The sequence below is a fragment of the Equus quagga genome, chromosome 6, assembly GCF_021613505.1.
Source record: "Equus quagga isolate Etosha38 chromosome 6, UCLA_HA_Equagga_1.0, whole genome shotgun sequence".
In the NCBI taxonomy this organism is placed as follows: domain Eukaryota; kingdom Metazoa; phylum Chordata; class Mammalia; order Perissodactyla; family Equidae; genus Equus; species Equus quagga.
The window spans coordinates 81,712,920-81,736,305 of NC_060272.1; the positions used below are offsets into that span (position 1 = coordinate 81,712,920).

The 23,386-nt window shown below is 37.5% G+C and overlaps 1 protein-coding gene across 1 annotated transcript in view; it reads right to left on the reverse strand.

The window, feature by feature from the left end:
* RNF17 (ring finger protein 17) overlaps positions 1-23,386 on the reverse strand; it is a 155,194-nt gene that overhangs the window by 36,404 nt on the left and 95,404 nt on the right. The window contains exons 23-26 of the mRNA XM_046665064.1: positions 8,333-8,423; positions 6,879-6,994; positions 4,945-5,234; positions 3,110-3,273 (exon numbers count right to left, since the gene is read on the reverse strand). Coding sequence (XP_046521020.1) covers positions 3,110-3,273; positions 4,945-5,234; positions 6,879-6,994; positions 8,333-8,423 — 661 coding nt within the window. The remainder of the gene's footprint in view (positions 1-3,109; positions 3,274-4,944; positions 5,235-6,878; positions 6,995-8,332; positions 8,424-23,386) is intronic.

Below are 23,386 nucleotides of genomic sequence, written 5' to 3' on the forward strand. Positions count from 1 at the left end.
CCTCATTTTTTTAATTCTTAGTTCTCTTTCTTCCTCTGTCTGGTGCCATTCAGCCTGTCTATCTTTGATTATGCTAATTTTCTCCTCTATCTTGTCTACACCTGCATTCAGGGAATCCGTATTCTGTTTTATCTGGTCCATTGTGTTTTTCATCTCAAGTAATTCTGTTTGATTCTTTATGATTTCAATCTCTTTTGTGAAGTAACTCCAGAACTCGGCTTGTTTCTCTATCTTTCTCTCTACCTCATTGAGTTTTTTTATTATAGCTGCTCTGAACTCATTATCACTTAGTTTACCTAATTCCAAGTCCTCAGGACTTAATTCTGTGTTTTTATTGTTTTCCTTCTGGTCTGGGGCTTTTATAAATTGCTGGATGGTAGAGGAGCGGTTTTTTCACATGGTGGTAGAATTCAGTTGCAGTTACAGCCTGTCGCCACTAGATGGGGGTCAACAGCGGCGTGTTATGAGCTCTCCGCCTTGGGGCAAGATGGCCGTGCCCACTGGCTTTGCTGGGGGGGAGGGGCTGTTACTCACACACCCGGTCTGGGTTCAGATCAGTTCTGTTCTCTGGTCTCCCAAGGCCCTTGATTTATAGGGTCCCTGCGGACGGAAGCTTTCCCCCCGTTAGCGGGTCTCCACTGAATCAGCGGCAGGAGTCCTGGATGATCCCCCGGTCGTGCGGCCCCTCCCCCACTCCTTCCCGACGCGCGCCGCAGCGATCGCAGACTCTAGGGGAGGGAGCGATGTTCTCTCCTACCGTTCCAGTGCCTCCAAGGCTGTCAGTAGGATTTATGATCTCCGCCTTCTTGGTATTGTAGGTCTCTAACGAGCTGGCATTATGTTTATTCTCTGAAGTTCAGTTCTTCCAAACTTTTGTTGTATTTTGGAGGGGAGAGAATCCCGGGTCAGCTCACCCCCCATTTTGCTCCGCCCCCTCTCAGGTCTCAGTCTTTTAGTGAGCCTATGCCTCTGGACTGTGAACTTCACAAGTGTTTCTCAGTTTTTTATTCTCCTCCGTTAGGTGGGAGAGGATGAACAGAATGGGCTAGAGTTGGGTATTTCCTTTTTCCCATGTGAAAGGCTAGAGTTAACTAGAACTGGGTAATTTCCTCTCACCCAGGTCAGTCAGGCTCTGATAATATCCTGACTGCTTAGGCTGTGGTGAACGAGTTGTTACGAAACACAGAATGCTCTGGCATATTTCAAAATAGTTCCTTTACCCCTTCCCCTGCCAGAAGCATCTCTGATATTTACTGTGAGAACCAGGTAGAACTCCTGGAGGTAAATCTCACAGAAATGTGAAGGGCCTTCCTATGATCAGGTCCCCCTGGAGTTTTTAACTCTCAGAGTTGTCCACACTGAGCCTCCAGCAATTCCACAACTGTAGTTCTGGTCATGAGTCTCTGCTCCCATAAGCTATGACTCCCTATATTCACCTGACTCTTTAATCTTTGGGGCAGTGTCTTGTCTTGGTGTACTCTGTCTCTTATGAATCCAAGAAGAGTTGCTGACTTTTTCAGTCTGTTCAGTTTTTTACTTATTGTTAGGATGGTGTGGTGATTTCTAAGCTCCTTACATGTGGAACCAGAAACAAGAAGTCCTCAACAACCCATTTTTGAAATGTTTTATTTAATTTTGATAATTCAACTTTTAAGTTGTAGCAAGAATAAGAAATGTCAGTACGTGTGTTTTTTTGTCCCCAACTTATGAAATTAACATATCACTGTTTAATTGAGTTGACTTGGCAATCAGCATTTTAAAAAATAAAATAGAATTGAATAAAGAATATGAGTACACTAAAGACAGCTGGGGTGAGTATGGTATCATGTAATGTTTATTTCTTAATGTAGATCAGTAGATAAACTTGGAAAGATATTAGGTGAAGGAATTAAAAACGTGTAAATTACATTTAAATGTAAAATGACTACTGGAAAAAATAAAAAATGAATAATAAATATCAAAGTAATAAAATATCAAAATACTTTTAAATAAATTTAAAAAACAGAGATAGTAGCATGAAAAAAATGAAGTTCACTACCATGAACTCCATATATGTAAAGTTCATGAATTACGACAACTTAATGAAAATTGAATTTCAGTTTACTTTTGTATTAAGAAAGAAAAACAGTTATCTGAACAATTCAAATGTATGTGAAAATGGACTCATTTGCAAATAAACACATGAATCTATAAGTATCCATATGCGTAAATATTCACTCAAAATTTGAAAACCTTTTAGTTCTATTAAAACCATTTAAAGCTTGTAGTCCAGCAGAAAAAGCACAAGAGATCAGAAATTTAGGAATAAAATGCTTGGATATAAATTCCAGCATCACCACCCACTGACAGGGTGACCTTGGGCACATCACTGAACCTAAATCTCAATTTTCTTATAAGTAAAATGGGAATAACTGGAAACAAATTACAAAGTATGAATGTACATAATGTGAAAAAACCTTAAAAACCTGAAGTGCTATGTAATTGTTAGGTATCGTCATCAAATAGATAATAAACCCCTGTGCAAGCAGAAACGAAAAAGACTTTCTCCTTCATTTTTCCTCCTGTCCTAACACTAAAATTTTCAAGTGCTGAATGTCTCATGATTTCATTGCCTTACTTAGTAAATACACTGTAAATGGAAGTATCTATAGTATTTTTATATACACAATTTTTTCAAAGTATGCAGCTCTTTCTGAAGATTTTGCATGAAACACAATTACTGAGATAGTATTCTGGAAAGGTAAATTAGCCGGGCCATAAACAAATTTGCTAATTTGTAAACAAATTTCCAGTATGTAGTATACTGGAAAACAAGTTGTTATACTTAACACTATGTATATAAACAGGGCTGCCAATCACAAATAAGTGGTGCCATTAAAGTACCAGTGGCCAAATCCCTACCTGGAAACATTTTTTGGTTATTCAGGTTAATAAATACATTTGAAAATAAAAAGAAAAATTCTTATTTCAAACAAACATGTAACGCATCTGACTGGTCTTTCTACAGGACTGAACTCCTTAAAAGATGTTATAATCATATTTTCATGTATTTAGATTCAAAAGGCCAATTCGACGTTATAGCATTTGGTCTTAGAATTGTCTGACTCACCCTGATGATGCCACCGACGACTTCCATCACTTTGCCTCGATACCACAGAGTATCTGATCCTCTCACCGCACAGGCTTCTCCTTTTTTCCAGAAATAAGGCTCCAAAAGACCAAGGCATTTTAAATTACTCTGAATTTCATTCATCATTTTTATTAGTTCAAATTCTGAAGAAGTTATTAAAAATAGAAAACATTTAGGAAAAATTCCCTACCATTTTCAAATGAAGTCATCACCAACCTTTAATAATCTCATCAGCTAGATATCACAGGGAATTAAAAATCAGTCCCCACATAAAGAGCTTTAACAAAAATTTAATTCAGGTGCCAGCCTGGTGGTGTGGTGGTGAAGTTTGACACAGTCCACTTTGGCAGCCTGGGTTTGCAGGTTCAGATCCTGGGCATGGACCTACACCACTCATCAAGGCATGCTGTGGTGGCGACCCACATACAAAATAGAGGAAGATGGGCACAGATGTTCGTTCAGGGCTAATCTTCCTCAAGCAAAAAGAGGAAGATCGGCAACAGGTGTTAGCTCAGGGCCAATCTTCCGGGGGGTGAGGGGCAATCTAATTCCATCAGCAGCTTCTATATGTTTCAATAGTTACTACTGATCATATGTAAATAATTATTCTGATCTCAGGTTATAAACGCAAGCATTATTTTGGGAGTGCAAGAATTATTAAAAGCTCTAAACACATACCAGGTAGCCTAATATAAAAGAACTATCACTTTAAGATAATGTCACTTTGAGAGCACACTAAGTAAAACAGAATACAAATTATGTTACTTGATGCTTAGATACAGCATAATTCCAGGGACATAAAATTAAAATTCTACTGTTGCTACCTACTGCTAATTGGCTCATTATTTCCACAGTAAATATACATCCCCATAACTGATACCGCAGAAGGCAAGGTCTCGAGTCAGTCCCTAGACAAGTTCTACCACTTTAGTTGTGCGTTCTTGGGTAGCTCCTTTACCTCTGTAAGTTTCCATTTCTTCTTCCGTAAACTGGGTATAATAGCACCCGCGTGCACTACCAGCATTGTGGGGATTAGATGCAGAGCGTCTAGCACATCGCCTGGCGTGTCACAGTCCACTGGTTTTAGCTATCACTACTTATATACGCCAAGGAAAGCTTCTGGATCAAGTACATTGCTAAAGGTCTCAAATACTGTTCACTTCTTCTAGAATCGCCAACTACACAGATTTATTCTGTTTTCCAAATTAAAAAATAGTATTCAGGAGATGAACAAATGAGACAAAAATTTCAACAAATTCACAGCCACGATATCCTTATCCGTAGGCGGACTCACTATGAAGCTGATGGAGCTTAAGTCCTGTGAGTGCGAGAGTTGCCATGAGTTACAGAGTATTCTGGACTACACTCAGGGTGCAGAAAGGAAGCATTGGTACACAAGCCTGAAGAGATCTCAAGAAGGACCTAAATATTCTCAAAGAGCCCTGAGTCTCCAGCTGCTTCTTGTGATTTCTTTTCTCATTCTAAGAGGATATAAACTGTTGTAATCTTTTTTCTTAGAGAGCCTCCAAACTTGTATACGTGCCTGGTCTTACATACCTGGAACCATGCCCATGCTTATCTTAGGTCCAATGTCTATCTCTTCCCAATGCCTCCATAAGTGTTTTTTATGTGCTAGGGATTGTGAAAAGCACTGTGTGTATTTCATTTAACCTTCACAACAACCCAGTGAAAGTGAGTTCAAAGAAGTTCACCACTTGCCCAGGGTATCTCAGTCCATGTCTATCTTGCTTGAGAACTTGAGCTGCTGGCCACTACTTTTCCTGACTAATCCTACAGAACGTAAAAGATCTTACCTGACAATTTAGGTATTACGAATATAGTTCCATCATCACCAACGCAGCTGACTACTGCCTCCAATACTTTCATGTTAGGAATAGCTGGTGGCTTATAGCATCCAGTAGTTCTTGGTTCTAGAATTTTCTCCTTAAATTTAGACACCTTGTGTTCACTGATAATGTCAGCAGCTTTTTTGTCAGGGTCAAAGTTAATTTTAATACACTTAGTATCCATTGAATCTTCTTGTTCTAGGGGGGTTTCCAGAGACTTCTCAAATAATGAATGGCTGTTATCTAACGTATTAATTCTGTAACATTCAACAAAGAATTTATATATACACATGAGCAAATAAAAAAGTTCTGGGGAAAACAATATAAAAAGAACGCTTCAAATACACTTGAAATTTAACTATTTGCTCTAGTCTAGGATATACTAGTCTAATTTGTTAAATGAGGATAATTTAAATTAAAATTATTTTAAATTATGAATGAGCTTGATGAGAAAAAGCAATATAATTTTACTTAAATGCTTTAAAATTACTATCTCATATTTACAAACTACTCTCTTAAAATCTTATAAGTATATTCCAAGTATTATACAATTAACTAGATGTCACTGGGAAATATGACACCTTCAAGCTAATTCTAACTTAGTCCACAGATAGAACATATACATGTGGCAAGTTATCAACATTCATAAATATAAAGGTAATATTAATCTCTTAAAAAACAATACAGTACTATCAGATATTAAGTGTTAGTGGTTATACTGTATTCACTCAATTTTTTTTACTTTATTTCCTTCTAGTTAAAAAAAAGTATGCCTCCCTCCCAATTTTTTTTTTCTTATTTTAGCAGAATTATAGCAGATTTTTGTTCCTTCTCCTTCCCTGTATTTTCTCTTGAAAGGAATTTTATGTTTTATCAATATAAAATAGCTACATAATTCCTCAACTAATACCACTCTCTCATCATCCCTAGCCTTGCGATAGCTAGTAGTTTCAGTGCTGTAAAAGCAGTAAAGACGATCACAATTAGTGGCAGATGTTGTCAGCAATGTTAACTTGCCTAGAATTTTTCACTTTCACATTTATCAAGGAACTGCTTTAGCCTAAAGCCAGTGAACCCTAAAGAGACACACGCAGGACTAAAGATGCAGAGCCTACGTGTGTGCCAACGCCCAGGCAATTAAGTCAGCATCCACCACACCCGGCTAACCACCTCATGTCCCATTTTATTTTTGATTTCTCATTCTCCCTCCATTTCATCAGGACTGGGGTCTTGGTGAAAATAAGGTAAGATATTACAATGTAAGATAAAAAAAAAAAAGATCTGGCCATCTGTGTTACAAAACGCCTACTTGGAACATGTGTTTGCAATTCCAATATACCTCTAACTCTAGAAAAAAAGAGATAAAAAGAGAAAGCTACAGCTATAGAAATATGCTGATCTTTATCCCCTTGGATCAAAAGAACTTAAACCCCAAACTTACTATCTAAAATGATCTTTAAGTGTAAATATTGTTCAATTAGGTTTTTTTGCTACCTATTTCTGTTTTACATAAACACATTTTGGTAAATACCTACCAGAATTCCCAAGATAAAGCTTAAACATCTCTGTCTAAGCAAATGAGGCCAAAGGGCTCAGATCTGGTACCCACTTAAATAATTCTCTTTTCCTTTGGTTTACAGTGCAAATGCCACACCACAGGGCAAAGAACAAAAGGAAAAATGTCAGTAGGCATTGAAATATATAAGAGCTGATGTGCCTGAACAAGGAAGTTAGTAATCTTGACTGAATTTATTTCTGAGCTGGCTCTCAGGGTTGGTTTATAAATCATTTTTAATAGTAAACAAGATGCAATTCAGGTTTGAAAGCACATAGATATGAAGATTTACACAGGCAAATAAGAAGCCTCCATCACAAAGTGATGTTAAAAAAAAAGTCTATACCTCCTTTCTCTCAAAGCCAACCCTTTTTTAATCAAATATTTAGAAACATCAACTCGCTCTCCTTTTTCATCTCTGCAGAAAATTTTCACAGGTAATGGCCATGTTGTATTGTTTTCCTGCAATGATTTAAGAGCAGAGTAAATATTAGACACAAAAATAAAATCTTCTTACAAACAACATACTTTTCACAGCATTTCCTCCACATTTCTCCAAGCCAGAAAAACATATTTCCCAACCAAGTAAAGTTATTTTGATATCTGAACATATCAGAGAGAAAACAGCACGGCACAGAGTCACTGGGGACAGTTGGCTGTTTGGGCAATGTTTCAGGAAGGCCTCGCTGTGAAGGTTAAGCTACCTGAAGGTGGGGAGCAGACTGAAAATGGGGGAGGGAGGGAACACATCACCAGTTACAACAGTTCTCTATTATCCTAAACTCTTTGCAAATTATAAAATCAAAGTATATTTTTCCAGCTGTACCGTTTATTTTGCAAAAAGCAAAAGAAAGAATTACAAAACATATATTCTGTTTCACATGGAAGCATAAAAATGAAGAAAGTACACATAGAAAGAAGAAAGTAACGTGAAAAATTACTTATGTATCAAATTAGAAAAAAAGGAAGCAAAGAATACTTTAAGTGTTCTGAAAAGATATATCCTACATATATCCTCTTCTCAATTCCATATTCATAAATAATACACCTTTGATGACATACAGCTAATATGATTTCCAGTGTGTAAAGAACATCAAAAGGCTTCAGAAATCTACTCTAGCATACATACATTCTGTTTGTTTGCTTGTTTCGGTGAGGAAGATTCACCCTGAGCTTGGGTTGCCACCTCAGCATGGCTGAGTGTTGTAGGTCCACACCAATGACGTGAACCTGCAAACCCGAGCCACTGAAGTGGAGAGCAGCAAACTTAACCACTATGCCATGGGGCCAGCCCCATACATTGTTTTTTAACACGCAAATTATCAACTCAAGAATATTACGTTAGAAATGTTTTGGTTTATTTATACAATCGTTTATGGTACATCTACTATCAAGCGGGCTTTGTGACTTGACTTACAAGCTGGCCCGGTGGTTTAGTAGTTAAGCTCACACACTCTGCTTTGGCGGCCCAGGGTTTGCAGGTTTGGATCCCAGGCATGGACCTAGCAGCACTTGTCAAGTGACGCTGTGGCGGCATCCCACATAAAATAGAGGAAGATCAGCACAGATGTTAGCTCAGCAACAATCTTCCTCAAGCAAAAAGAGGAGCACTGCAACAGACGTTAGCTCACAGTTAATCTTCCTCACAAAACAAACAAAAAAAGACCATAAAAGGTTGCAAGAAAAAAAAATCCAAATAGTTTGCTGTTACTTTGTCAACAAGAAAATAAATGGAGCTGTAGAAAACATCAGTGAAATAATCAGTACATATCTATTGTAACTGTTTACCCCATTACACACCTGTAAGATTATAGTCGCTACAGCTCCAGTTAGGTACAATGAAAGACAGTCACAAGCTGTCGCTGTCCACTTGTCACTCCCACCAGTTGGTCTGAAACAAAAAATAATGACAACTTGTTTTATAACAAGTAGTATAGGATATAGAAATATAAAAGAACCACCATATACATATATACTTAAATTAACTTCATATGTAGTGAGAAATCAATTTAAACATGGCTTTGTGTTATTTTCACAATTTTCTTCCCTGTTTTCATAGTCTTCTGTTCATCCCTCTATTCTACCTATGGCCCATGTTACATGCTAACTTATTTATGTATTTCTGTTCTGCAGCTACACTGAGAACCCTCAGAAAGTATACATGTTTTAAGAATTTTTTTTACCTATTGTATACATTTCATATATGCTAACTAGACTATAAAGTGAGAGGGTAGGGATAATGTATTGTAAGTATTATGTGTACGTGTGTGTGTATGTGTTGTATTATGTGTAATGTCCATCATCATACCCCTAATGCCTAGGATAGTGCCTGGCACACAGAAGGCACTCCAAAAACATTTAATGGAAATAAAAAAGAACAGTCCCTTTACAATGATGATTCCATTGCTCAAACACTTTTGGAAGTTTGTTTCTGGAATTTAAATCCAAGATGAATTGCTACTTATGAATATCAGCCTCAATAATTTACAGAAGATTTACTTTTTAATATTCATGGTTAAAAACATTCAATAAATATTTACTGACAAACCAATGAAAAGGCAAGTATCCAACTTCATCAACTATTTTAGTTTGCAGAGTTGAAACTGGGTGACTCTAGATTCACCCCAAAGAATAAAGCAGCAGTGCCACTAAAGAGATTACAGGTAGCAAAGCACAGGTTCGGAGGGCTCTCTAGATTGGACTTTCACTGGCGCTGACCCATCAATACAGTAAATAACGGATCTAGCCAATCCTTTCACGTTAAATGGTTCACATGAGTGAACTAATGAAATCAACTGTGCATGCAGTTTGACCAAACAGGATTTAGTAAATATGCCATAGTATTTACACTAAGCCCAGTGTCCTTATAAGCTAAGAAGCTTAAATTACCAGTGACTCCTAGAATTAGGCATGGTTTTTTATTTATTATGATGGTGTAAACTTCTGAACATCTGAAAGTACTTACAACATTTAAAAAAAAATCTGGGGCTGGGCTGGTGGCGCAGCAGTTAAGTGTGCACGTTCTGCTTCTGCGGCCCAGGGTGAGCCAGTTTGGATGCCAGGTGTGGACATGGCACCACTTGGCAAGCCATGCTGTGGTAGGTCCCACATATAAAGTAGAGGAAGATGGGCACGGATGTTAGCTCAGGGCCAGTCTTCCTCAGCAAAAAGAGGAGGACTGGCAGCAGATGTTAGCTCGGGGCTAATCTTCCTCAAAAAAAAAAAAATCTATGGTCTATATCCACAAAACTGTATCTTTCAGCCGGGAGAGATGAAAAAGTTCTGGAGATGGATAGTGGTGAAAGTTGTACAACAATATGAACTGCTTAATGCCACTGAAATTTACACTTAAATATGATAAATTTATGTTACGTATATTTCGCCACAATGAAAAAGAAATCTATGGAAAAAGATTTCTCAGAAGGGTAGTAGAGCACAGTGGTTAGGATTCCAGTTCTGGATTCAGAATTTGTTCATAATCCTAGCTCAACACAGTTAGTAGATGTATTACTCTGGATAATAAAATACTTAACCTCTTGAAGACTCAATTTCTCTATCTGTAAATACCTTATCTATAGCTTAAAGGTTTGCTGTGAGGATTAATAATGCCTATAAGGCAATTAACACAGGGTCCAGACGTGCTTAAGGTTAGCTATTGCTATTAGACTCTTGAAGTGATGGCATTCTACCACAGTCCATAAGATATAATTCAAGGTACAACTAAGGGATTTACAGAATTCTGTTCAATTGTTCTGACTGAATCGTTTAACGTGGAAGTGAAAACTAGGATAGAAGATTTATACAGAATGTGGGCCTGAGATTTCCACTCCAGGGCACTGCAAGAATGTATCGATATGGTCCCATAGTCACTGTTAGCGATCACAGACAATGTCAGAGGCGCCTGTGAGATTGCAGAAATGTTCTGCGCAAACAGGCGGATTACGGAAACTACCATTGATGAGCTTTTCAAGAGCATTGAACAGATGGTCTACCAGCAATTAGAACAAAAAGGGGTCACCAAGAACAAGACATCCTATTCTAATCTCAATTTTTAAAAAATCAGGTTTCAAAAGTGATAAACCAATATCATATTTTTAGATAACTTTGGGTAAGGTACTTAATTTCTGTGTCATTTTCTTTAATTGTAAAACAGGGATAATAACAGTTCCTATGTTAGTGTTGTGAGGATTAAATGAACTGATACAAGTAAAGCATTTTGTACAGTCTGCCCTGGTAGACAGTAAATGTTGGGTGTCACTGTGTAGTGCATCTGGAGTTCTTTCATGAGATCCCTGGGGGTAAGACAAAAATAGGTAGGATAAACCTGTAACTTTAAACAGTTCATTAAAGCTTTTATAATAATGTGGAAAGGGTCCTCAGGACCTTTTAGCTCTATTTGCGAACAGATTTTTAATATTCCTATTTGTGCTCATGTCTGAAAAAGCACACACAAACATGTATATGTGTGTGTGTGTGTTATGTCTGTCTTTTAGCCAAATAACAGCAATTGGCTAGATAGGTTTGCTTCAAATTAGGAAGCAAATCTGAGACAATCCCAAACTACAGGCATCCCTGTAAGATTTGGGTAATAGTGGGCAGCACATCAAAGCAACAGGAAGTGATCCTCCCATAGGCTTTAATGAATGATAAAGCTGCTTCCCATAGGTAGGATTATATTCAGTACACCCTGGTGAACAGTAGCTAGGATTTATTTAGCAATAGTTAATGATTCTTTTGAACCTCTGGAGGGAAAGTCAATTAATTTTTGGCAACACTGTTACTTCAGTGACTAGATACTCTGATTTTTGTCAATAGAAGCCATAAATTTAAACATTTATGTGGCACCTACTAGTTTTTAAGAAAATGTTGACAAATAGTTAAAAATTATAAAAACATTCTGTAGGTCAAATACATGGTACATGTTAGTTAAATTTGGCCACAAACTGTTAACTCAATGAGATATGCCTTCAAATTTATAGATAATACACTAGAAAGAACAGCCTAGACGCTGAACAATATTTGAATTTCAAAACGAATTAGATGAAATTTGACAAGAATAAACGGAAAACCTATATTTTGGTGAAAAAATCAATTATATAAGTGTAGAAACAAATATAGCTTCATAATAGGCTTGAGCAGAGAAGAGCAAGTGCCAGTTCTATGAAGCCCGGAAGTGCAAAGCCCTTTTAAAGATGTCAAGGCCTGTCCTGCTCCTCTAGGGCAGTACTGCGTCTTTGCCTGTAAACTCTGACCTGTTTCAGCTGGTATTACCTTCTTCCTCAGGGTACATGGGGCATGATAATCCTGGGACAGTCAACAAAAAGAGATTGACATGCTTGGGATCTTTTAAACTCGAATGGAGTTACAGCTCAGACCACTAGGCTTCTGATTAGTATTCACAAGCTCAATGTGAGTTCAATGAAAACTGCTTAGGAAATTCAACCCAACTCATCCCTCAAATACAAATTATTATTATTATTTTTTTTTTGAGGAAGACTGTTCTGAGCTAACATCTGTGCCACTCTTCCTCTATTTTATATGGGACACTGCCACAGCATGGCTTGACGAGAGGCGCTAGGTCTGCACCCAGGATATGATCCTCCAAACCCTGCGCCACTGAAGCAGAGTATACAAACTTAACCATGATGCCAGTAGGATGGGCCCCCAAAATACCAATTTAAACGTGCTGCATTAAGCAAAACATAGCGACTAGTTTTAAACATTTATAGTTTTAGTGACAACTGCTAATACACGTTTATAGTTTTAGTAAGAGCTGCTCAGAATATACCAGAAATAATTCTTCCAACTTAAACCAGAAAACATTTAGAGAAGGCAAGCAAGAAGTTTAGAAATCATGTTATTTTAGGATTATCTGAGAAAACTGTAGATAGCCTGGAAGAAAACAAAAGTCTTAGTGGAAAAATTAGGATGTTGAGAAGATATGGGGAGCCCAATTTTAACGCAATGTAAGAAAACACCAGCAACTGAAGCTGCCTGGTAAAGAAACAAGCTCTCTTGAGAAGTCCGCTCCACAGCACTGGAAGTCTTCAAGCAGGTCTAAAATGTCCACTTATTAGGGCTGGTATAAAAGAAATTACTGTCATGACGCCTCTAAGCTCTTTGGATTTCAAGGTTAAGATTCTATAATTCTTGTTACAAAGACACTATGGCTTTACTGCCACAGATTTATCAATGAAGAAAGGTCCGCTAGAAGGAGGAATTGGCAATTTCTGTATTTTTCAAACAGAAATCTCAGTATAATACATACTCACAGTAAGTGCTCCTAGTACTCCCTTCCAGCCTGGGAAAACTGTAAGCTAATAGTCAACACTGCAATCTAGGAAGAGCCATATTGGGTTTTACCAAACATTTTCCTCCTAAATAATGTATTTAGAACAGGCTGTATTTTCCTATATTCCTTTAAGTTACATCTTATTTACAGATTTTTCTTACTAGCTGAAGATTATCTGAATATTTTCTTAATACCTTAAAAAGTTATTATGGTAATCTTCAAACATATTAAAAAGTGGAGAGAATATAATAAATCTGATGTTTCTATCACTCAGCTTCAAAAATTATCAATACATGACCAATTTTATTTCATCTATACTCTCACGTACTCATGCCCATCCCTGATTAATTTTAAGTTCCATTATTTTAAGTTCCACATTATCTCATTTGAAGATTTTATATTTCCAAAAGATAAGTCTTTTTCAACAAACATAGCCACAGCACCTTTATCACATCTAAAAATCTTATGATTCCTTAATATCAACCATTCAGATAGTGTTCATTTTCTCCTGATGTTTCAAGAGAGTTTGAATTGGTAAACAAAGTCCACACATCGTGAATGGTTCATACATACCGAGTGCCCCCTCCCTCACTTTCCCTTGCAATTTTCTGTTGAAGAAACTGAGTCATTTGTTCGGCAGTTTCCGTGGTTTGGATTTAGCTGGTTACATTCCCATGGCATGTAACATGTTCCTCTGTTCCTTGTATTTCCTTTTAAATTCAGTTAGTTCTAGAGTCTTGATCAGATGCAAGTTTGCACTTTTCTTTTTTCAGAAGAGCTGTGTACTTCCATCAGGAGGTACACAATATCTGATTCTTTTTTCATGATTTTAGCAGCCACTGATATTCATTTTCTAGATCCCTTAGTTTATTGAGGTTGTAAAGTGGTGTTATTCGAATGATATTCTTCCTTTGTTACCTGGAATACTTATAAAGAACAAGTTTCCCTTATCAACTACTTGATTATCCTGAAATAGAGACTGTACAGGAAAAGGGAGACAAATGCTCATTTTCCTTATTCACTAGTTTTCAGAATAATGAGGCAGTTCCCTAGAATCCTCTAAAAGTGACCAACGAGTTTTTTTTTAAATCACTTTATGAACTTTGGGATTTAAACATATCAATGCTTTACTACATTACAATTATCATCCTACTGATGCTTAAGATATCCCATCTTTGGTCAGTGCAAGTTTATTGAAGTTGGGCACTGAGTCCTTTCATCATAATCCCAATAATTTTTTTATAGCTCTCTTGCTTTTTTGTTATGATGAGATATTCTAGGCTCATGTTGTACATTTCCTGTCCAAGATGTGGAATCAGACATTTTCCCAAAGAGCACTAGTTTCTTTTCATGAGAAATAGTATTTGGAGAACACAATTTGTACACCAGCATAGCTCATTGATATTGGGTCCTTCATGGTACAAAGCTAAAAACTATGCAATTTTACAATTAAAATACATCATGAGTGATGTCAGCATCACGGCGGAGTGAGGTCTTCCCTTGGATTCCCCTCTAAGATACAACCAAATGGACATTCATACACCAACAGAGGACATACACACATCACAAAAGATATCTGAGAGACCCACGCAGCCATATGCCAGAAGGTGCTGGTGGGGCTGGATCCTCTGGAGGAAGTGGAAGCTGATCTGCAGGAGCTCCATGGAGACAGATGGCTATGGCAGTGGGAAGGGCACAGGTGAGAAGAGCACCCGTCCTCACCCAGTACTCCAGCCCCAGAATCATCTGGAGCATGGTGCAGAGAGCATGGCAGTGGGGGTGTGAAAAGTGCACAGGAGATGGAGGTGTCCCGGCCCTGCCCAGCAGTCCAGCCCCAGGATCGCCCAGAGCACGGCCCAGAGAGCATGGCAGCATTGGCAGGGAAAGTGTACAGGTGAGGGAGGGGCTGCATCCCTGCCCCGTACTCCAGCCCCAGAACTGCCCAGAGCACGGAGCAGAGAGCGTGGTAGTGGCAGTGGGGAAAGGCAAAGTGCAGAGTCCTGCAATAGCCCAGAGCTCCGAACAGAGAGACAAGCAGGGGCTGGGGGAAGTGCTCGGGAAGCAGAGCAACCCTCCCCCTGTCCGGAGCTCCACATCTGCCACTGATAAGTTGCTCAGAGAGAAAAGCAGTCAGTGGCTGGAGCTGGGGAGCCCCTGCTCATGCCGGTCCCAGAATACACAGCGCCTGATCCCCACCGAGCGGCAGTACGTGGCAGCTGCATCCAGGTAAGAGCACCACAGGGAAACAAAAATCCACACTATTAAGCAGTATAACTAGGTACATTAAAGCTCCAGATGAGAAGGAAACTGACAAGTACGCAGAAACCAACCCTGAAGACACAGAAATCCACAAACTAAACTAAAAACAATTCAAAACAGCTATCAGAAAAAAACTCAATGAGTTACAAGAAAACACAGAAAGACAAACTAATGAACTCAGGTGCTTCTTCACAGAGGAGACTGAAACCATAAAGAAGAACCAGTCAGAATTGTTGGAGATGAAAACCACAGTGGATTAAATAAAGACACACCTGGATTCCCTAAACAACAGAGCTGTCAATATGAGGAGAGAATCAGCCAGTTAGAGGATAGTACTGTAGAAATGCTTCAGAGGGAGGAGAAGAGAGAACTAAGACTAAAAAGAAATGAAGAAGCTCTCAGAGAAATATCTGACTCAATCAGGAAATGCAACATAAGGACTATAGGTATTCAAGAGGGAGAAGAAGAGGAGAATGGAGCAGAAAGCTTGTTCAAAGAAATAATAGCTGAAAACGTCCCAAACCTGCGGAGGGAGCTGGAAATCCATGTGAAAGAGGCCTCCAGATCTCCTAACTTTGTCAGTGTAAAAAGACCCACCCAAGGCATTTGGTAGTGAAGCTGGCAAAAGTCAGGGACAAAGAAAATATACTAAGGGCAGCTAGGCAGAGGAAAATAACTTACAAAGGAACCCCTATCAAGCTTTCAGTGGATTTTTCAGCAGAAACCTCACAGGCTAAGAGAGAGGGGAATGACATTCAAAATCCTCAAAGACAAAAACTTTCAGCCAAGAATACTCTATCCAGGGAAAATGTCCTTCAGATATGAGGGAGAAATAAAAACTTTCCCAGATAAAGGAAAGCTAAGGGAGTTCACTGCCACAAGATACCCCCTATGAGAAATCCTCAAGAAGGCCCTCATAACTGAAAAAAAAAAAAGAGGAAAGGGCTACAAAGCCCTGAGCAAGGAGATTAATAGGTAGGCAGTAATCAGAAAATGGTAGCTCTCTATCAGATCAGGTTAGTAAACACTTAAATTTTTTTTTTTTTTTTAAAGATTTTTTTTTATTTTTTCCTTTTTCTCCCCAAAGCCCCCTGGTACATAGTTGTATATTCTTTGTTGTGGGTCCTTCTAGTTGTGGCATGTGGGACGCTGCCTTAGCGTGGTTTGATGAGCAGTGCCATGTCCGCGCCCAGGATTCGAACCAACGAAACACTGGGCCGCCTGCAGCGGAGCGCGCGAACCTAACCACTTGGCCACGGGGCCAGCCCCGTAAACACTTAAATTTAACATCAAGGATAAAGAGAAGGAAAACACCAAACAAAAATGATCTCATCATTTTAAACACAAACTCACAACACAAGATGGAAAAAGACACGACAAAAACAACTCAGAAGGGAAAGAGGAAAGGGATGGAATCAGTATAGTCTAAGGCAATAAGAGGCTATCAGAAAACTGTGACTATCTCAACTGTGAGATTTTTTTATATGAACCTAAGAGTAACCATTAAACAAATAATTAGAACAGAGACATTTACAATAAACAGGCAGAAAATGAAGAAAATCAACAGAGAAAATTACCTAATCAAATCGGTAGTCCAAAATACACAGGATGAGAAACAAAGGAAATGCAGAAGAACCGGGAAATGTGCGATAAGATGGCAATATTAAGCCCTCATATATCAACAATCACTCTAAATGTAAAGGGACTGAATTCTCTAATCAAAAGACAGAGTGGCAGGATGGATTAAAGAACAAGACCCAACAATATGCTGCCTCCAGGAAACACATCTCAGTTCTAGAGACAAACATAGGCTCAGAGCAAAGGGATGGAAGACAATACTCCAAGCTCATAGCAAACAAAAATATCAGGTGTCGCCATACTTACATCAGATAAAGTAGACTTAAAGACAAAACAGGTAAAGAGAGACAAAGAGGGGCAATATATAATGACAAAAGGAACTCACCAAGACAACATAACACTTACAAACATGTTGCACCCAACACAGGAGCACCAAAGTACATAAGGCAACTATTAACAAGCCCAAAAGGAGATATCAATGACAACACAGTAATAGTAGGGGACCTCAACACCTCACTTACATCAAAGGATAGATCATCCAGACGAAAATTCAACAAGGAGATAGTGGACTTAAACGAAAAACTAGGCCAGATGAACTTAATAGACATAGAGAGAGAGCACTCCACTCAAAAACAACAGAATATACATTCTTCTCAAGCACACATGGAACATTCTCAAGGATATAGCACATATTGGGAAACAAGGCAAACCTCAATAAATTTAGGAAGATTGAAATCATATCTACTATCTTTTCTGCCCAAAATGCCATAAAACTGGAAATCAACTAGAAGAAAAAAGCTGGAAAAGGAACAATAATGTGGAAACTACACAACATGGTACTAAACAACCAATGGGTTGCCAAAGAAATAAAGGGAGAAATCAAAAAACATCTGGAGACAAATGAGAATGAAAACACACCATACTAACTCTTATGGGACGCAGCAAAAGTGGTCCTAAGAGGGAAATTTATAGCAATACAGGCCCACGTTAACAAACAAGAGAGAGCTCAATAAGAAATCTTAAACTACGCATAACAGAACTAGAAAAACAAGAAGAAAGCAAGCCCAAACTCAGCAGAAGGAGGGAAATAACAAAAATTAGAACAGAAATACATGAAATGGAAACAAAAAAAGACGGTAAAGGATGAAAGAAACAAGAAGCTGGTTCTTTGAGGATAAACAACACTGACAAACCCTTAGCCAGTCTCAGTAAGAAAAAAAGAGAGAGGGTTCAAATAAACAAAATTAGAAATAAAAGAGGAGAAATTACAACAGATACCACAGAAATACAAAATATTATAAGAGAATATTATGAAAAACTATATGCCAACAAACTGGACTATCTAGAAGAAATGGATAAATTCTTAGACTCTTACAACCTCCAAAAACTGAATCAAGAAGAAACAGAGAATCTGAATAGACCAATCACTAGTAAAGAGATTGAAATAGTAATCAAAAAGCTCCCCCAAAATAAAAGTCCAGGACCAGATGGCCTCTTGGGAGAATTCTACCAAACATTCAAAGACAATTTATTACCTATTCTTCTCAAACTATTTCAAAAAATTGAGGAAGACGGAAACATTCCTAACACATCCTACAAGGCCAAAATCACCCTGACACCAAAAAGCCAGACAAGGACAACAGAAAGAAGGAAAATTACAGGCCCATATTGCTGATGAACATAAATGCAAAAATCCTCAACAAATATTGGCAAACCAAATACAGCAATACACTAAAGAGATCATACATCATGATCAAGTGGGATTCATACAACAGGCACAGGCATGGTTCAACATCTGCAAATAAGTCAATGTGATACACCATATTAACAAAACGAGGAATAAAAATCACATGATCATCCCCATAGATGCAAACAAAGCATTTGACAAGATCCAACATCGGTTCATGATAAAAACTCTCAATAAAATGTGTAAAGAAGGAAAATGCCTCAACATAATAAAGGCCATATATGAGAAAACCACAGCCAACATCATAGTCAGCAGGTGAAACTGAAAGCCATCCCTCTGAGAACAGGAACAAGACAAGGGTGCCCACTCTCACTGCTCTTATTCAACATAGTACTAAAGGTGTGGGCCAGAGAAATTAGGCAGGAAAAAGAAATAAAAGGAATCCAAACTCTCACTGTCTTTTCAGACAACTTGATTTTATATATAGAAAACCCTAAAGAATCCATTGGAAAACTGTTAGAAATAATCAACAACTACAGTAAAGTTGCAGGATACAAAGTCAACAAGGAAAATCAGTGACATTTCTATACTCTTAATAACGAACCAAGGAAACAAGAACTCAAGAATACAACCCCATTTACAATTGCAACAAAAAGAATAAAATATCTAGGAATAAGTTTAACCAAGGAAGGGAAAGACCTATACAAGATAAACTATAAAAGATTACTGAAAGAAATCAATAATGACATAAACAAATGGAAAGACATTCCATGTACATGGATTGGAAGAATAAACAGTTCAAATGTCCATACTACCTAAAGCAACCTACAGATTTAATGTAATCCCAATCAGAATCCCAATGACAGTCTTCACAAAAATAGAAGAAAAAAATCTTAAAATTCATATGCAGCAACAAAAGACCCTGAATAGCCAAATCAATCCTGAGAAACAAGAACAAAGCTGGTGGCATTGCAATCCCTGACTTCAAAACATATTACAAAGCTATAGTAATGGTACAGCACAGTACTGGTACAAAAACAGGCACACAGATCAATGGAACATAACGGAAAGCCCAGAAATAACCACACTTCTACGGACAGCTAATCTTTGACAAAGGAGCCAAGAACATTGTGGAGAAAAGAAAGCCTCTTCAATAAATGGTACTGGGAAAACTGGACGGCCACATGAAAAAGAATGAAAGCAGACCATTATCTTTCTCCATAGACAAAAATAGACTCAAAATGGATCAAAGAGTTGAAGGCAAGACCTGAAACCATAAAACTTATGGAAGAAAATATAGGCAGTATACTCTTACTCATCAGCCTTAAAAGGATCTTTACAAATACCATGTCCACTCAGACAAGGGAAACAAAAGAAAAAAAAACAAGTGGGACTTCATCAGACTAAAGAGCTTCCAGAAGGCAAAAGAAACCAAGATCAAAATGAAAAAACAACCCATCAACTGGGAGAAAATATTTGCAAATCATACATCCGATAAGGGGTTTATCTCCATAATATATAAAGAACTCACACAATTGAACTACAGAAAAATAAACAACTCAATTAAAAAGTGGGAAGAGGATATGAACATTTTTCCAAAGAAGATATACAGATGGCCAATAGGTACAAGAAAAGATGCTCAACATCACTAATCATCAGGGAGATGCAAATCAAAACTACAGTTAGATATCATCTTACGCCCATTAGAACGGCTACAGTCACCAAGACAAAAAATAATAAATGTTGGAAATGTTGGAGAGGTTGTGGAGAAAAGGGAACACTCATACATTGCTGGTAGGAATGTAAACTAGTGCAGCTACTTTTAAAAACAGTATGGAGATTTCTCAAAAAATTAAAAATAGAATTACTATATGACCCAGCTATCCCACTACTGGGTATTTATCCAAACAACTTGAAATCAACAATTCAAAGAGACTCATGCACCCCTATGTTCATTGCAGCATTATTCACAATAGCCAAGATGTGGAAGCAACCCAAATGCCCACTGACTGATGATTGGATAAAGAAGATGTGGTATATATACATAATGGAATACTACTCAGCCATAAAAAAAGACAAAATCATCCTATTTGCAGCCACATGGATGGACCTTGAGGGCATCATGTTAAGCGAAATAAGCCAGACAGAGAAAGACAAATATCATATTATTTCACTCATATGTGGAATATAAACAAACTTACAGACAAAGAAAACAATTTAGTGGTTACCGGGGTAGGGAGTGGGCACAAGGAGGGCAGAGGCACACTCATATGGTGTTTGGAAAATATTAACGTACAACTGAAATTTCACAATGCTATAAATTATTTAGACCACAATAAAAAAATTTTAAAAAATACATCATGAGTTTCTACTGATACTTCTGATTCAAAATCAGGAATACAAGGTAAATTAACCTTAATCTCACATCTTTATCATCTATCAACCACACCAGTTTTTAATATGTCCATAATTACTATTTCTACTTATCTCACAATACACACACAGTAGTTACAGTAACACTACAACCAACTTTGAGATTAATGAAAACAGCTGATGATTTGGTGGTGGAGGGGGGGTTATGTGTTAGTCCTCAGGATATATTCTGGTAAGGATACACAGTCAACTTATTGCGTTTTAAAGTCATTTGAAGAAGTTCCTCTCTGACAGGTTATGCCACCACTATAAATAAATTTCCTTTCCCTTATGTTTTTACTGATTTGTTTATATAAAATATTAACATAGTTGCAATGTTAAATCAATATTGTTAGCAACCTCTTCTACCCAACATCTTATCTGAAGTATTTACTCCTAGTTAATACTAATAAGACAAACAGTAAGCTTATTCAACTTTTTATATGTACTTTCTCCCCTCGTTTTGCAAAATTGTGCTGTATCTTTGCATACTATACTGTTTCCCTAATCACCATTGTTTAATCTTAGTTCTTTAGGTAAAATAAATTTAATGCTTGCCTTCAGGCCTTATATTAAATCTTTCATGCCTTGTTGGTTAATCTAAAGCTTGTTCTCTTACAGATTCCTCAGGAATGGTTCCGAGAAACAACATTCCCTGAGTGGTCATGTCAATTTGTCTGTGGTCTTTATATCTGAAGGTCAGTTTGGCTGGATATGAAACCCATACCTTGCCATTTTGAGTATGTTTAAAATGCCACTCCATTACCTTCTGGCATAAAGCATTAGTGAAGACTGTGATTTTAAGTCAATAATTTTACTAGATAATTGCTCAGTGTTGGCATTCTTGAATTGATTTTCCAAAATATGCAGTGTACCCTCCCAATATACAGTTTTAAATAGTCTTCTAGTTTAGGAACACTTTCCCATACTGGGTTTTTAGTATTTGTTTTGTTCTATTTCTTTTAGTTTTCTTCTTTGAGATTCCTATTACATGTACGCTTGTTTTATTTTTTTAATCTATTTGTGTATCTTTTATTTTCTTTTGAATCCTTTGGATTTTAATTTTTTTTCAATTTTAAAAATTTGTCCTCCTATCTTGTATTTCTCATGGCATTATCTATTATGTACTTGTGTTTTTTCTAGTTTAATCTACAATTCTGATATGATTTTCTTTTATTTCTAACTCTTTGAGTGTTCTCTTCAAATCTTCCTTTTTCTTTTTTCTGCATGTACATCACATTTCAAATTCTGGATACATTACATCATGTTCACCACTCGAACACTAATTATAGTGCATCCCCTCACATGTGACCCTAATCACCCCGTTTGCCCTCCCCCCCCTTCCCCAGTGGTAACCACCAGTCCAATCTCCAATGCTATGTGGGTTTTTTTTGTCGTTTTTATCTTCTACTTATGAGTGAGATCATATGGTTCTAAATCTTCCTTTTTCTGTAATCAATCTTATTTCTAGTTTTCCTAATTCTGTTTTATGCTGTGCTTCATAGAGTCTGTCATTTTCTAAATTTTTTAGTTCATTTTGAAATAGGAGGTCACAGTTTTCTTGTTTTGTGAGCATGTCTATTTGGTGGATCTCCATTGCCTCTAAGGATGTTATCTCGCGTCTTGTCTTGTACTTTTTTCTTATAATAATCTACATGGAACTCCACTGCAGTCCGTTTTGCTCATGTTTTAAATGAAATAAAATGTCCTGTGCTCTTAGGAGGAAGAGGTGGATTACAATTGCTGCTCTAGATTCATGGGCTCTAGACCTATCTCTTGTGTTGTTTTCCCAAAATGACAGAAAACATGGCCTCATACTTGGACTCCTTGCTCCTCTCCCCTACTTTTACCTGCACCTTTTCTTTCCTTTGCCCCACTGTCTTACTTACATTAGGCTCTATTCCGAGCAGTTTCTCCTCAGTGTGGGGTCATAGAAGAGAGCTTTTTACTTTCAAGAGATTATATGGCTAAGAAGGGTCCAGAACCATGAAACTTGGGCACATTACACATCTCTTGCATTCAACTATGAATAGCATCCTCCATTTCTCCTTTCTCAGTTTTGGTTGCTGTTCTCAAATTGGTCTGCATTCTCCAGTGAAATACTATTGTCAATTCCTATTCTCAGAGCTGTGAGCATCCCAGTCAGCTTTCACTCTGCATCCTCCCAGACAAAAGCTGATACCACAAGGGTCCAGGTTCATGGTGTGCCACACCTGTTTGTACTTGGGGGGCCCACCAGGGGAAATGTTGTTGCCTACTTTTGTTGTAGATAGTGATGGTGAAATCTTCAGTTTTGCCATCCAAGCTGTTGTATTTATGGTAGGATTCCAGTAGATGCAAAAACTATGTCACGCCATTTTCCCAGAATCCTCTCTAAGTCACTCTTTTTTGTTATTTACACATTTTTAGCTTTCCACACAATTCTAAGCTTAAGAAATATATTTTATTTCTATCTTCCTTTGTTCCTCAAGCTTTATATTTAACAGTTTGAATTCTATCTAGATACTTGTCATACTTACCTATCTCTATTTCCTTAATACCACTAAAATTTAAGTGCTCCCAATTTTTCTTTCCCTCTTCTTAAAATCTTAAAATTTACTAGATTTTATGAAAATTTCAGAACGTT